This window comes from Cenococcum geophilum (assembly GCF_001692895.1).
Source record: "Cenococcum geophilum 1.58 unplaced genomic scaffold K441scaffold_1, whole genome shotgun sequence".
Lineage (NCBI taxonomy): Eukaryota > Fungi > Ascomycota > Dothideomycetes > Gloniales > Gloniaceae > Cenococcum > Cenococcum geophilum.
In genome coordinates this window covers 4,266,907-4,282,710 of record NW_027137559.1, presented here as the reverse complement: position 1 = coordinate 4,282,710, position 15,804 = coordinate 4,266,907, and the positions used below count along the sequence as shown (strand labels likewise).

The following is a 15,804-nucleotide window of genomic DNA, read 5'->3' as shown; positions in this document are numbered from 1 at the left end:
CCTAGACTCCGAGCTAAGCACGGTGACACATCAGAACCGGGGAGCGGGGTCGGAAGGAAGGAACAACAGAAGCACATCAGCAGCGCTAAGGCAAGGGCTGCACTAGATCCAATCTGCGTCGTGCACGAATATCTGACGTTATTGCCACGCCAGGGTGCGCAATTGGATCCTGCAAATCCTATGGCGCGCACCTCACTCGAATGCAAGCCTTACAAGTGGCGTAGCACAAGGGGCGATGGTCGCACAAGCAGGAGTTTAAATCAACGTCGTCGCATTCGGCTCTAACGAACGTCCCTGATACCAGGCGTGTGGCGCTTGCGGCTCTCTTTCTCTCTCTTTCTCTCTCTTTCTCTCTCTGATCTCGTAAAAATGCGTTCACGCAAAGCATTAATCAACGTGCGCGAATTCTCGCCAACACGCCTACCTTAACCCCGTCGTCCTTCCATTTCCATCATCGTCGTCATCTACCTGTAAAGGCGGTCCTGAATCACAAATGCCACGCCATGCTAAAGAATGTCAGACAGCCAGCTCAGAAGCCTCTGTTGGAGAGGAGAAAAGCGTAGAGGAAGACGACAAGTTATGAGCTGCGCTTGCCGTAAGGCTCGAAAGGGAAGATTGCGGACACAAAGGCCATGACGATGTAGAGGGCTGCGCAGATGTAGATAGGGACAGGGGTGTTGGTCTGTTACCGTTGTCAGTAATTTTTTCAAGTGAACTGCTCTGCCGGTGCTTTTAAGACTAGACGTCTTTTAGGCAGGTCACGCTTCTGGAATACCGGTTCAGAAGGAATATAAGAGAGCAGTGTAATCATCCAAGATTGAGCCAAGAGGAAGGGAGCATCTCACATTCGCGACTGTCGCAATAACCGCGCTCAAAATGCCCATAACGCGATTGCACCCAATTGCAATTCCATTACCGGTGCCTCTATGAGCACTCGGTAGCACCTCAGGCGTATACGCATACAGCGTCCCGTAATAAATATTCAGACAAAAGCTGATGGCACAATTAAAGCCGAGATTCTGCGCCTGCGAGCGGACCTGCGTGTACGCAAAGAAGAAGGCCATAGTGACCAGCGCGCCAATTACCATCGTGTACTTGCGGCCCAGCGGCGTCGCGCACATGTAGCCCGCCAACACGGGACCGAAGATGCCGCACATGTTGACGATAGCGTAGTTGCGCCACGTAATGAAGGCGCTCGTTTCCCCAAAGTCCGCGCCGCGGGATGCGAGGTAGGACGGCAGGAAGACGTTGTAGAGCGGGTAGGCGAGCCCGATTAGTGTCCAGGAGAACCAGATCAGTGTTGTGCTCAGCCCGATTCGCTTTGTCGCATACAGTCCCTTCAGGTGCACCAAAACCTCCGCGAACGAGAAGCGCTGGCTAGCGTGTGCCACAGAGCCGCGGCGGCCTGTGTTGGTGAAGCCGCATGCGACAAGCTGTTCCAGGGTGAGTGAGCAGGGGCGGTTGTATTTTGTAGCAATGGACTGTAGCGTTTCAACGCATTGCTCGTCGCGGCCTTCGCCGATGAGGAATTTGGGGGTTTCTTTGAGCCGGATGACAGTGACTCGGAGGATGGACATTACGAAAACCAAAGCGCCAGACGCAAACCAGACGTAACGCCAGCCTTTGTTGTTGGAGTAAGTGCAAGGCGCTGCATTGGGGTCGATTGATGGATCGCTACAGCTATAATTTGGGAGGAACGCCCAGGCGAAAAGGCCTGCTATTAGCTGCCCAACTCCTGGAGAGATCGCATGGTTAGTGAATGTTTCGAGTGTCCAAAGTGGAATTCACGGCATATAGGGGAGCTCGGCTGAGGGTGAGACCATTGGGAATTTAGGAGAGAGAGCGTACCCCACCAAGCCGCCATCAGCGTCAGAAGCCACTGATCTTTGCTAGGTAAATACTCCAAAAACACAGCCGTATCCAAGACCAAGTTCCCACCTCCACCAAACGCACTCAGTGCCACAAACAGACCTAACACAATCCAATTTGGTGAGCTTCCTGCCACAATCGCAAAAATGGAGCAGATTATCAATGAGACGTTGAAGGCGAATTTTCGTCCGATAATGTCGGCGCTCAGGCCCCAGAATAGAGCTCCGACAAGCATACCAACATACACGGCGATTGTCATGCCACGTTTGTAGGAGGGGTGGAATTCGAGAGCAGCTTGGCCAGCAATGATGGATTGGATGAGGAGGATGAGGGAGTCGACAGCGTAGCTATAGACGGTATGAGTGAGTTGTGAGAGTGCTATGGGAATGGAGAGGATAATTGGAGGATATTGAGGGTAGGTGAGGCCAAATTAAATGGGAATAATACCCAAAGCCGTTGAGAACGAAGAGTTTCATTTGATATCTGGTGAAGCCGATTTCGTCAATTGCCTGATAGTCGGTATTGAGGTTAGCTCATAGACGTGAAAAACGCGGCAGTATAAGACGCCGAAAGTTTGGTCTATTCTCAAGCAACAAATGCAGTAGTACTGACATTGTTCACTAAATGCATCTTCGCGTTGAGAACCGGGTCGGTATGCTCCAACTGCAGGATATCTCCCTTCCCAAACGATTCTGCTTCAATCGACGCCCTCTCCAGATCTGCAGCCCCGCCTTTTTTGTCATCTAGATTCGACGCCATTGCGCCTTTTCCTTTGGGTGAGGTAGTCTGTCACGGTGTCGCTGGTTTTTTGCGAGATTCAAAAAAGGGCACCCAAAATTCTTTTTATGGCTTTTTAACCTCGGCTTTAGGATCGCGGGGGGAGGTGAAAGAAAAACAGTCGACTGTTCAAGGCGACCGGGGAATTAATTAAGGATTCGGCGGACGTCAACGGCGTCGCGGATGGCTTGGTGGCTGAACGGCGGGCTTGACGGAATGTCTGGGCGCGATAGCACTCAGCTTGACACCTTCCCAAGAGCACACCTCCCAAACACGCCAGCAGGGCGGTGGTTGCTCTTATACACGGACATTTGCCCACCAACAAATGTCAGCCCAGATAGCTCGCGGACGATACGACGGTATTGCAGGACAAGGTGGGCACGTGGGGTACGCGATCGCTGCATGCAGGAAATTAATCCTGGGGAGGAGCCATGATCGACTGGCACCCCGGTCTCCGCGCCGTCTTTCTTGGTCGTTCCCTGTGAGGACGAATTGGATCGAGGAGTGGGCAGTTGGTGAGCTGCAGGATAGTTGCTTAGATATGAGAGGCGGGCGACGGTAGGATGGTAGGATGGTATGCATGAGTAGTCAGGGTCTGGTGTTCAGGTGGAGGAGTGAGGTATGGCAGCACGTGAGATGCACCCTGATAATTATGTCATTCTGTGAATCTAGAGAGCTAAGATCTGTCCATCTTCGATGATCTGGAGCTCTTTATACCTTGACACTTCAGTATTGCTGACAGCGTGGGTTTCAATAAGCGAATATTCAGCCAATAAAATATCGGCATTTGCCAATATTTGCAGCGCCAATATTAAATATTCGCAATAGTTTAGACCAAATTATTATAATAAAAGTATACTTATTCTAAAAAGAAAGATTATATAAATTATTGGCATATATTGGCAGTTTTTATAATAGTATTTTAATTTCTTGCCTGCACAAAGCTCTGCGCAAAGCTCTGTGTACAAAGCTCTGCGCGGAAGCTCTACAGAGGCTCTGCACGAAGCCTTGCGCGGGGCTCTGCACGAAGCTCTGCGCGGGGCTCTGCACGAAGCTCTGCACGAAGCTCTGTATGGGGCTCTGCACGAAGCTCTGCATAAGCTTTGCACGAAGCTCTGCTTACGGAGGCTCTGCACGACGGCTTTGCACGAAGCTCTGCTTACGGAGGCTCTGCAGGGACGGCTTTGCGTACGACAGTTCTGCGTACAACGGTTCTGCGTATGACGGCTCTACTACAGAGACTCCTATATAAAGCTTTGTGTAGATTTTCGTGTAGAGCTTCGTGCAGGGCTTTCGTGCAGAGCTTTGTGCAGAGCCTCCGCAGAGGCTTCCCGCGGAGCCTCCCGTATGTAGCGCTTCGTGTAGAGCTTTTGTACAGAGCTTCGTGGTGAGCTTTATACAGAGCTTCGTGCAGAGCTTCGTGCAGAGCTTCGTGCAGAGCTTCGTGCAGAGCTTTGTGCAGAGCCTCCGTATATAGAGCTTTATTTGTATAGAGCTTTATATAGAGCTTCGTATAGAGCTTCGTGCAGAGCTTTGTGTAGAGCTTTGTGTAGAGCTTTTGTATAGAGCTTTGTATAGAGCTTTGTATAAGAGCTCTATATTAGAGCTTTATATAGAGTCTCCCGTACATAGGGCTTCGCGATTATAGGGCTTTTATATATAGAACCCTCTATATAGTATAATAGCGTTTATTAAAAATATATAACCTACTTGCTAATAAATATAAATTTTAAGTATTTAAATTTACTTATTATACTTTTAAATAGAGGTTTTATCTACCTCTTAGATACGCTCCTATATAGTTTCCCTCTATATATCATACCATATATAAGGCCCACTATATAGACCTTAATAGGAGCTAATAATAGCGTAATTAAATATCTTATCTTATCTCTTATACTTCTAAATAATATTTATTTATTATATTTATAAAACTTATTAATATTTTAGATATAAATATTTATTTATTTAACAATAGGTATATTATTATTATTATTTATTTACTTAATATTTAATTTAGATCCCTATTAGCCCAATATAGACTACTCCATACTACCTATATTATATAGGGAAAAACTCTATTTAAGAAACCTATAATCCGTCTCTTTGCCTTTTAAGACTCGCCTATAAGTTGTCTATAAGTTACTTATAGTACTCTACATAACCTTACTTTTTAATCTTCTTAGGAACTACTACTGGCCGTAAAACTATGATTACGTTAGTATTATTTACTTTTAAGTTATTAATTAAATACATATATAGTAAACTTATAAAGTCAGCTATATAATACTAATTTATATTATACGGCGCAAGTAGGAAACTAGTAGATTATAGCTAGTAGATATTAGCTAGATTATGGCGGATAATTATAGTGGGTTTTAATAGTTTATACTCATACTTGACTCCGTACTACATATAACTATAGGAGATAATTATAATAACGATTTAAGAAGGCGCCACCACTTATCCTTTTTCTCTCTTTAGCTCTCCTTTGACAATATTCTATATCTTTAGTACCCGTTTTATAGTCCTAATACTTAGTACCTACTAACTACATTTACTTTATAAATCTATCTTAGGATACCACTACTATCTGTTGTAATAAGGGTCCCTATAGCAAACCACGCTTTATATCTTATTTACCTTTTATAATGATTAATCTTAATATAAATCTACCTATTATACGTAAACTTATAAAGTAGCTATATTAAAATAATTGCCCTTATCTACGGCGGTTAATAGAAGACCTTAGCTTAATCTATATAAACCTACACTCAGATCCTCTACCTTAGAACCCTAGATCCGTCTACATGGCGCGACTCCATTACACATCCTTTAAATTAAATGACATAAGAGTACCTCTCTTTCGAGTGCCTCTTATATAATCTGTAACTCAGGTCGCACTGTTACTCCTAATAAATCATCACTATATGCTCTAATACAGATAACCGTATAAGCGGCTACACAAACTTATACCCTAACATTTATACTTGCTTCCAGCTTATCAGCATCCTTCCCCACTATCAGACCCTCATACCATCCATTAATAGCGTTACAAGACAATATTACTCTTCTTACGCAAATCCAATCTATCTAATACATCAGTACCCACATTCACTTTTAAGTACACGTCACTTCCTTTTACAAGCTATTAGTTACCTCTAATACAATACTCTAATAACTATTCAATTATCAAGCCGCTTACATAAGTTAGCGTATATATAACCTTATCTTTACACCTAAAATCATACAACTATAATAGTATAAACGCGCTATAAACATTTAGCTTTATAATTCATATTATCACATAATAGGATCGCTAATATTTAATATAGCAAGTAGTCATATATATACCTATATATAAGATATTATAGCGATAAACGCACCCCCTAATGCCTAATTACACTAACTATAACCCCAATAGAGAGTAGACCCATACTTACATAATTAATTAAACATTATAGACATAACTTATTACAAGCAAAAGACCTTACTATATCACAATATAGACAGATATTAATTAATACGCGCATAGTAATATAAAGAAGACTATAGAAGATATAGGGAAAATAGACAGTACCCAACCTATTAAACCGTGCTACTCCATTAACTAGAGTACGTTGCGCCCGACTCATATACAACTAAGCTATAATTTATATCCAACTATAAAGAAGATAAAGCAGATAAAAGGATACTAAGTACATAAGGCACTAATATTTAGGTCCCGGTATAAAGTCATAATATATAATTTTTGATGTAATTAAACAGGGGTATTATATAATATTCTAATTATTTATTAATTATTATTGTTATGTCTAATGCGGCTTTTTTCTCTCTATAAGTCTATATAAACTACTTAACCACGAAAAATTATAGATATTAAAAAAAACCTCCATAGCGGAGAATAATTAAGGTGGGTAGTACTTTAAGATTAGTAATTCCGTAACTATAATATTAACCGGGAGGAAAAAGATAAAACTACCTTTTTAGGTCCGCTAACATCTCAAGACTCCCGTACACATACGCGTATAAGGAGTATTCTAATTACCTATCTTGCCCTATTTACCGCTCGTACTATACTTCCTAATAAAGTTAAATTGCCGTATAGTTTTATATGCCTACTCCTTACTCCCCTAATTACCCTATATATATATATACGCCTAGGTCCTTCTACTTATAGTATAATTTCTACCGTAAAGAAGCTAGCGGGATAAATATAAAACTAGGTATCTTATCCTAGGGCCCTAACCTAGGTCCCCTATATATATCTATAGCTAAAGATATAGAGGAAGACGAAATACTATATAGGTAAGTCTAGGCTATTAGGTAAGGTAGGGAATAAGAGGTTTATTATAGACTTCCTAAGGCGTATATATATGTGTTTAGCCGCCATGCCGTATACGTTCGGTTACACCGTATACGTCTAATCCGTACGCGTTCGGTTATATACCGTTACGCTTAGTTATAGCTGTATACGTTTAGTCTGTATGTGTTTAGTTACGCCGTATATGTTTAGTCGCAGCGCCGTGCCGTATAGGTTTTGCCGTATATATAGTTATATACCGTACGGAAGGGAGAAAGGGGTAACGCTGGTTTAGATGCCGTAGTTTAAGTATACTAGACTTATACGAAAAGACGTAGTAGTGCTCGTAGGCCTCCGCTAGGGCTCACCCTCCCAGCAAAGACTTCTTCACACCACCACGTCGCAGCGCCGGCGCTGCGCAGCCGTACGCACGTCTCTGCGTTTGCTCTAGTAGCCTATTAGCACGATCTAGATAGAACGCCAAAAGCTATATACTAGGAAGAGGGTATATAACTAGCAGGGCCAAAATTTGATGGGGTGCCAAGAAGATCTGCAAATATTATAAATATCGCCAATACTCGCCAATACTCGCCAATATTGATTAGTAACAATATTGATCAATATTATTGGCAGTATTGATATCGAAAACCACGCTGATTGCTGATGCAAGTGGTTACTGACAAGCTTGACAAGCTTGACAAGCCTGCGCATCTGCGGGAGGAATATCGCAAGTCTAATGCATTGCGATCGAGTCTCCATACCCACAGGATGGCAACCAATGGGGAAACATAGTCACCCACGTGTTAGCGAGTCTTATTACCTACCTACTTGGTACTTCACCAACTCTTAAAGAGGCTTAACTGTCTTTTTAGAATTTAAAGGGTTTACAAGACTACATGGAACACCCTGCGACGGAATATCGCTGAGTTTAACTATGTAAAGCTATGAGCCGAGTGTTTACTTAGAGATGGGTAGCACTATTCGTTCTGTGAAACAAGCTTGGTACTAGGATATTTGGCGTTTACTATATTGCTATCTGCTACGGAGGACTGCACGAAAAGCGATTCCCCTTCCTTTTGGAACTAGTGGTCGCCCCCCAGAGTTACCGGGGCGGTTTCTGCGCCAAAGACCCCACAACCTTTTGGGTAAAACCGCTAGTCCCAAAAAGGAAGGGGAAATTGCTTTTCACGCGGTCCTCCGCACAAGCTTCACCATCAACCTCTATGCCCTAACGTAGGTGATAGGGTTATGACGGTCGGCATAGTTATGGCGGTTTGGGACATACTGCGCACAGGCGGAATTTGTTAGGGACCGTCATAACTATGCCGACCGTCACAACTCTATCACCTATGTTGTATCATCGAACAAAATCGAAAAAAAGTAAGGAATCGCTATCAACAAAATGTGTGTAATGCATAAACCTGATCATTTGTCGCTCCAACGAGACTCCTTACCACGCCTGAAAACGCCTAAAACCACCCGGCTGAAGTATTGCCTTCCGCCATGACTGCACCGAATGGCCCAGTGGTTGCGGTCATCACCCATAGAGTAAGGGAGAAAGTAATCCGAAAACCCCGATACCTATCCACCCTATCTTTTGATACTCATACATTACCTTTCCATATCCCGCCACACTTATGACGTGAGAGCAGTCGGAGTAGATGCGTCCGCTTCCTCAGGACCACTAGTCCCAACCGTGTCCACCTCAACCTCCCCGCCGCCAACACTCACAAGCGTCGGCGCCACCCTTCTTCTCTTCTCCCCCCTGTCTGCTCCTTCTACCTCTGCTCCTGCTTCCCTCTTTCTTCTTTCCCTCCCACTCCCTCCAGCATCCTCTTTTTCACTTTCGCTTTCCCTCCAGCCTGGGATGTTTACAATCCCACTAACAGAACTGCTTGCACTATGCGTACCTTGCCCATACGCCGGCGTCAACGGTGGGGTCCACATCGGCATCCCGCCAATAGTCCCTGAGTTAGTCGCTGCGACGCTAGGAACAGAGCTCATGACTGGAGTTGAATTATTCATGACAATCCCTGACTCCGCAGTGGGTGCAAAAGATGACTGTGTCGCAACACTCGATATCGAGTTACTCCTGGTCGGACTGCCCGGCCGTGCGGGCGCAAATGAGGACGGGCTTGCAGGGAAACCTGCCGATGGTTGTTTGGACATTGCCATGGCGGATGCTGGCATGCTCGAGGACGTCGGGGTGGGCGTCGGGGTAGATTGCGTGGAACTTGCTGCCGTGTTGATCGCTGAAGGGTGATGCTTTGTTGTCATTTGCACTGCAGGTGTACCGTGGTAAACTTGCCCGAGTTCGCCAGAAGCGAAGGTGAGGCAAGAGCAGAAGCCATCAGAGGAAGTCATAAGGAGAGTGAGTCCATCGTTGGACCTATTAAACTAGTTAGTAACGTTCCAAATTCTCCCTTGGAGTATGAGACAGAGGACATAGAGGCCAGGGCACTATCTAAAATATGCAACTACGAGGAAAGGACAGGATATGAACTGGTATTACGAATGCTTACCATGTAAGGTCTGTAAATGTGGCAAAGTGAAGATTGCTGACGATGCAGAGCGGTTTCTGTTGTTGCGTATCATACACATGAATTGCATCTTGCGTTGCGACCGCATAAACCATTCTATAAGGCAGGTTAAAAGCTAGAGGAGGACTGCCAGAAAGACCAGCCGACGTAGGAGCATCAGAATCTACCGGTTTTGGAGAAGACGCTGCGAAACTAGGTGACGGAGATGGAGCGTTGGTAAGAGGGGGTGGATCCATCGATGAATTTGAGGTTGGCATTTTCGAGGGAAGCGCCGGTTCCGGCAATGCTTGTATCTCGTCTTCTGCCGACGCCGTGTCGATTGTAATTTGTCTCGTCGTCGGGATTGCTTGCCGAAGAGTGTAGTAAATAGGAGAACATCGCACAGCAACGGATGGTTTCTTGTGGCCAGGCAGATACGCAATAGGGGGTTTGTTTAGACCCGCTCTTGTATAGATATAGACGGTATTAATCATGTCGTCAGAGCCTTTCGCCATTTCATTGAATGAAGAATGTAGGGTCTTGTACTGTCCGGCCGGTGTGAAGAGTAGACTTCCATCCGGAGCAAATGCGAGGCGTCGGAAGAATGAAGTGAAGGTCTCGTTGGCATATATGGGAGCGTTCCTCACACCAAGCCCCGATAAACCTGGAGAATTTGACGGCATAACTGCGGGAAGGGGTATCGAAGGTGCCGGAGAAACGGAGCGCCGCATGGATGGTGAAGAACCGAACGACGAACGGCGGCTATGCGATGTCGGCGGCGGATTCATTGGAAGGACCAATGAATTAGGCGTGCCGGGTGCTGATGGTACTGGTGATCCAGCGCCCATCATTGTTCCCTCTGATATAAAATGGGCCCTGCCCGAGAAGTCCGGGGGTGCTGGACTTGTGGAAGATATCCTCCGAGCAGGTAGATCCATCTTTGTAACTTTGCTGTGTTGTGCGAGCGAGAACTGTCCATCCTTGTTCTTCAAGGTGTAAATATGCACCGATCGATCCGACGATTGTGTTGCGACGTATTCATTTAAAGGATCCCATGCTACACCTTGGACATAGTGGTTGTGCTCTGCGATTTGTCGGACGCAGTTACCTTGAAACGTATCAGTGCTGAGGCCTGAGGCAGACACAGACAGCAAACTTTACCTGTCTGTGCATTATATATCCTAGCGATGTTATCCATACTCCCGGTGATGAAGAAGACCCCATCAGGAGACCAGGCCATATCATATATTTCTGAGCCCATAGACCGGCACATGTGTTTGACCCGCCACGTTTCCTTGTCTTCCAACCCGTCTTCCCCAAATGTGGCGGGATGCGTCTGGTTCTCGGACGGGACCCAAAGAAGGATATTACCATCGTCTCCCGCGCTGCCGAGGAGCTCACCTAAGATCAAGGGGTTAGATAAGGGAACAGTAGCAGTAGTATGTTTATACACCTACCTCGAGGACACCATCGGACGACATTCACAGCCTGCGTGTGCTTTACGAGGGTAGAAAGATAAGTCACTTTCCTCTCCTCGCCGTTTGCTTCTACTTTCCACAGCTTCGTTGACGGTCAGCAAGAAACCAGCCAAATCTCGAGGATATCCAGAGGGCTTACCCGGACATTGTTATCTCCTCCTGCAGTTGCCAGACGGCCTTTTCCGTGGGGTTCGAAATGAGCTGAATAGATGGGAGCGTTGTCGTTGTGCCAAGACACAAGAAGCGGCGTAGCCTTCATGACGGCCAGAGCAGCTGTCTAACAGCGGAGTAGCAATCTAGACAGCGGAAGGCAGTTGTGGTCGTGATGGACAAGTGGACGTTTCGGGTGGTGGTCTGGAATTGCTTGGTAAAAGGCGGAGTGCAGACGACAAGGTTCTAATTGTGGATGCGGAGTAGGGTAGGCGCGGGAGAGATGATAGAAGGAGGGGACGATTAGCCGTCAGGGACGTATACTATTGTGCTAGCTGTATGGTATGAGTGTTTGCGATGAGACTAGAGGGAGGTGATTGTCTCTGTAGCACAATTGGAGGAATGTTAAGGAGCACAGTCGCGGAGAGGCAGGCATGAGGTGAAGCTCCGGCAGACCAATCGTGATGGGCAACACGAAGCCGACGCGAGACAAGGGCCGCCAGCCTCAAAAGGGTAACCTGATTGAATTTTGCCACGGTTTCAACCCGCTTCAAGGCGCACGGCGCTGACACTGCCAGAGCAATGCGCGCATGAAGGCCTACGTGAGAATTAAGCCGTGGATGCTAATTAAAGGAACCCCGATCCTCCACGGCGTCTATCATCAGCCATCAACCACATACCCACACCTATTACACACTCTTCCCACCCTTCTTCTCTCTGCCTTTTATCTCCATTGAAGGGGCAATAATCCAGGTCATCTTTTGGCCTACCTAGCAGAACAGCGCATTCTACTCCCTCCATCTTTCACCCCAACATTCTAGAAGAGACCTCAATGCAGATCGTCAACCTTCAAAACCTTCCCGCCCGCTCACATGTCCGAGCCCCTCCCCAGACGATCGAGGTAAAATCTCTATCCAAGCTTTGACTGAAGCGGTCGGGTGTTTCGCGGTCCAGTCCAGCCCCTGCGTGCAGTATGGGGACCGCTCCAGAGCCTCCCAGCTCCCCATCCACTCATTAACATCTAGTTCATTCTCAGAACGTCTGACTCTCCAATATCGCGCGATGTATACATTTCCGTACTCGGTATTGAATGATGAACTGCACATTCATGAAGCATTGATTCGCGCACTGCAAGACCGATTTGGACCATACATGAGGATATTTTATCAGCATCTTAAAAGATTCACGCCAATCAGGAACCACGCCCAGAAGAGGTCTATTGAGCCTCTCCCAATCATTTTCCCTCATATAGCGCAGTTGAATCTCTCTAATGTTTGGACGTATTCTTCCTCTCCTAGAATAGATGTCCTAGCTTCGTTTATCGGCCATTCTCAAGTACACATTTAGAGAACTTGTGCAAATTCGGCTGTTCAGGACGCAGCACACCTTTTCGTCCTAGAACGCCCCAAATTGTATAAGCTAAAATATAAAATGTTCGATTGCTGATAAGGATTATAAGGGGTGCTTACCGCCAGATCTAGCCAAAAATAGCTCATGGAAGGTTTTATTCATTGTCCTTTCTATATCTTTTTCGGTCAAGGACTGCGAGACTCAGGCGACATGCATGAAGACTCCCGCAGCTCTCTATTGTAGTGAAACCAGGAAAGTCGAATTTAAGGACATAGCCAAAAATAATCTCACGTAACTCACTCGGACGATGGATGATTTTTTCCAGTTTCGTTGGAATTATTATCGTGAGATGCGTGCAGGAGACGTTTTGCATGCAGTGCGATTCAGCGAGGTTCTGCCCTTTCGAAAGATACTTGAAATATTGTCGCGGAGCAGTAGATCGTATTCTCCTGTTGACGTCTCGTATACTATTGGGCAATGCTTGCTTCAGCATTCGGTTGGCTGATTCTATCGCAACTTGCAAGCAACTCCGACAAAATTGTTCGGTTTTTAGAATTGTGGTCATTAAGGAAAGAATATTCATCTGGCACACGTGAAAACCTTATCAAACACCAAGTTTGCCATACTTGAACATCAGACCCACCACACGACAAATCTTACCATTAAGAAATCGACTTGGCAGCCTCTTAATAGAAGACGCAGCCCCCAAGGCGCTCATAACACTCATCATTCTTCCATGTCAGCCATGCCCCCTGGCTGAAGGCTATGCGGGGATAGCAGGCGGCTCAATCCTCTTATACGCAGGGGACTCACGTATCACCGAAATTTTCAATCTTGGAAACAAATTAATGTATGGTTATTTGTCACAGTAAAAGATATGCTGTGAACTCTACTAGCCTGTTCGAGGTGGAGATTTACTTCTGGCTTTGTTTAAGGAACCATGCGTGCTGATCCTAACTAGGATAACGAAGAGTGTTGTGTAAGGTTGGCGTGATAAGCAGAAAAACGATAGGCTAATACTATAACAAGGAGGTATGCGTTGGCTAGGAGGTGATAGCGATATTAGAAGAGGAATTTATGGAATGTAGTTCGATTACATGATGTCTATTCGATGATTTTGTGAAAGAACATAGTTCCGATTTATCTCGGATCGTTGCTCCTTATCCTTCCACGAATTTTTTAAGTACGTTGTCATCCAATGACCAGAAAAAAAGGTACTATCTCAAAGCTAGCCACGAAATTATTTCGAAATGATAAACAGCCCTAGGGCTCTAAGAAAACGCTGCGTCAGTGATAGAGTGAGAAGCTGCAGCCAGATAACTCCTTAAATCTGTGAAAAGAGTCTAGCACACAAAAAGCAAAATGCAGGATTGAAAGTTTCACCAAAATAAAAAGATTACGAGGCTATAATGAGGCAAAGAAATATGGTTATCATTCATGCAAGATTGGGTTAGATATTCAGGCAATGTTGATCAAGCCCATGCATAAAATACTGTCGTTTGCTGCAGGACCACGTGGAAAGATAGAGAACACTTCTTTGCATATTATAATCCAGCCCATAGAAATTGTCCAGCCATAATAGCTAACGCCCCCGTCCCAATTATATGTCCCCAGCTTCTCTCTCTGTCTCCAAATCGCCATACAATGACCGAGTCCGTAACGCCAGTAATAATATGGCAAACCATCAAAGTTTTGATCGCAGATATATACCGTTGACGTGCACACAAGGCATACGCAAGGCCAAGGGTGATATCTCGAGCACCCTTGGCTTGGAAGAAAGGGGACTTTGCATGGGAAGGAAGACCAAACCAGACTGCTGCACCAGCTGGAGCAGTGAACGCGTAAAGGCCAATTGATGTTGCAGCGAAGCTGAAAAGGAAGGCTGTGTATCTAGCGCCGTTAGGAGTCACAACAGGGAGAAAGGTCATTGTTAGTCAGCCAAGGCGCTTAAATTATGGCTTGAGAGATGTTAATAAAACTCAGGTGGGGGGGGAGCATTGATTTTATACGGATCGCATGAACGAGAATACGAAGGCACGTGCACCTTGCCAAGAATGTAAGATTTGGGTAGATGTCCATTTCTACCACTAAATCAACATACCCGAGCCAGACGGAAGAACTACAGCAGAGAACCAAATAGCTTTTTAACGACTGCTCTCATTTTAATATTCTCCGCTAGCGTTTTTACTTACAAGGCCTAACCTAGCGACCTCATAAACTATCTCCACCTCCAAACAGCTTAACAGAGGATGAATTGTCCATGAAATCCTCCTTCTTTTAGCACTTGATCGAAGAGTTGCGACCATTTATCATACCCGGAATCAGGCTTCTGCAAGCGGTATGCCGATGCTAAGCGTCATTGCTCATCCCACTAAGCTCCGTAAATCATGGGTCTGTATATCTGGCCTACATTCCCTACTATCCCGGTATTCCGCAAATCAAGACTTAGGTTCATTGCTAAAGGCAAGCGTTTCAATACTATGGTACTGCCACCATTATCTTACGCAGCCATCGTTGGCAGTGGAAATAAAGCAGCTCCCCCTATCTTTCCTACACCGACGCCAATGAAAAAATCGCCTGCTAGATCCGTCAATTCGGGCGTACAATCTATCTCCTCTCCACAAGGTCCCACGCGAGACCTCGCAGCTGCCCTCCCACCCTCATCACAAACCCTAGAAATTCAGCAAGACCGACCGCAAATTGCCTTTTTATCAGGACATATCGACATCACGGCGTCGCAATTTGCTCAAAATTATGTTACTCCTCTCGATGCTGCAATTGCACAAGGGGACAATTTCATCATGTCAAATGCTGGCGGCGCGGACACAATGGGTCTTGCATACCTAGACTCTCACGATGTCTCACCGGATCGGATAACAATATACTTGCATACTCCGCAACCTAATCGTCGCTTAAATGCAACTCAAACTCGAATAAATAGCCTGAGACTTGGGGGAGACGTTGAAGAGGCTTACAAAAAGAAGGGGTATAAGTGCAAAGTAGTTCAAGGCTTTCATACAGAAAGAGATGCTGTCATGACGGAGGAAAGCGACTACGATATTTTGTGGATGAGGAGCGATGAAGATACCAGGAAGCTATATGGAGCGAAATATAGGGAAGGGAGGATTAGCGGGACCCAGAAGAATATGGATAGGAGAGCACAGAAAGAGAAGAGGATCAGAAGTCATCCCGTGAAATAGAAATTTCTAGTCTATAAAATGCTCGGCTTTGTCGAAATTTGAGGTTTCTGGTGGGCCATAAAAAATTGTCATAAACTGTGCTTAACCATAGCCGCATGATTCATGTGGAATCAGTGCTAGACCCAATGTACCCGTCCGTTCCCGGTAGTGTTTTGTCG

General features: G+C 45.5%; 4 protein-coding genes across 4 annotated transcripts; 1 reads left to right on the top strand and 3 right to left on the bottom strand.

Annotated features, from left to right (window-relative positions):
* Positions 1–577: 577 nt before the first annotated feature.
* Positions 578–2,628, bottom strand: K441DRAFT_531099 (membrane transporter; the record flags this gene model as incomplete). Its single annotated transcript, XM_067642192.1, has 5 exons — positions 578–682; positions 846–1,735; positions 1,849–2,216; positions 2,317–2,378; positions 2,482–2,628. The coding sequence occupies 5 exons, from the start codon at positions 2,626–2,628 to the stop codon at positions 578–580; spliced, it is 1,572 nt and encodes a 523-aa protein (XP_067510423.1).
* A 5,591-nt stretch (positions 2,629–8,219) lies between these two features.
* On the bottom strand, positions 8,220–11,522 carry K441DRAFT_625001 (WD40 repeat-like protein). Its single transcript, XM_067646096.1, has 5 exons — positions 11,086–11,522; positions 10,926–11,028; positions 10,630–10,869; positions 9,472–10,576; positions 8,220–9,338 (listed from the first exon to the last, which is right to left on the bottom strand). Exons 1-5 carry the CDS (start codon positions 11,203–11,205, stop codon positions 8,585–8,587), a joined length of 2,322 nt encoding a protein of 773 aa, XP_067510422.1. The 5' UTR covers positions 11,206–11,522; the 3' UTR covers positions 8,220–8,584.
* A 2,028-nt stretch (positions 11,523–13,550) lies between these two features.
* Positions 13,551–14,411, bottom strand: K441DRAFT_650449 (uncharacterized protein). The gene has a single exon (XM_067647033.1). The coding sequence runs from the start codon at positions 14,372–14,374 to the stop codon at positions 13,991–13,993; it is 384 nt and encodes a 127-aa protein (XP_067510421.1). The 5' UTR covers positions 14,375–14,411; the 3' UTR covers positions 13,551–13,990.
* A 599-nt stretch (positions 14,412–15,010) lies between these two features.
* On the top strand, positions 15,011–15,646 carry K441DRAFT_530702 (uncharacterized protein; the record flags this gene model as incomplete). The annotated part of the gene is made up of 1 exon (XM_067642180.1): positions 15,011–15,646. The coding sequence occupies one exon, from the start codon at positions 15,011–15,013 to the stop codon at positions 15,644–15,646; it is 636 nt and encodes a 211-aa protein (XP_067510420.1).
* Positions 15,647–15,804: the final 158 nt, after the last annotated feature.

Coding starts and splice junctions, on each gene's coding strand:
- K441DRAFT_650449 (XM_067647033.1), bottom strand. CDS start 14,374: ATGACCTTTCTCCCTGTTGTGACTCCTAACGGCGCTAGATACACAGCC.
- K441DRAFT_625001 (XM_067646096.1), bottom strand. CDS start 11,205: ATGAAGGCTACGCCGCTTCTTGTGTCTTGGCACAACGACAACGCTCCC. Junction 11,029..11,085: donor GAGGAGATAACAATGTCCGG/GTAAGCCCTCTG, acceptor CCGTCAACGAAG/CTGTGGAAAGTAGAAGCAAA. Junction 9,339..9,471: donor ACATTTACAGACCTTACATG/GTAAGCATTCGT, acceptor CTAGTTTAATAG/GTCCAACGATGGACTCACTC.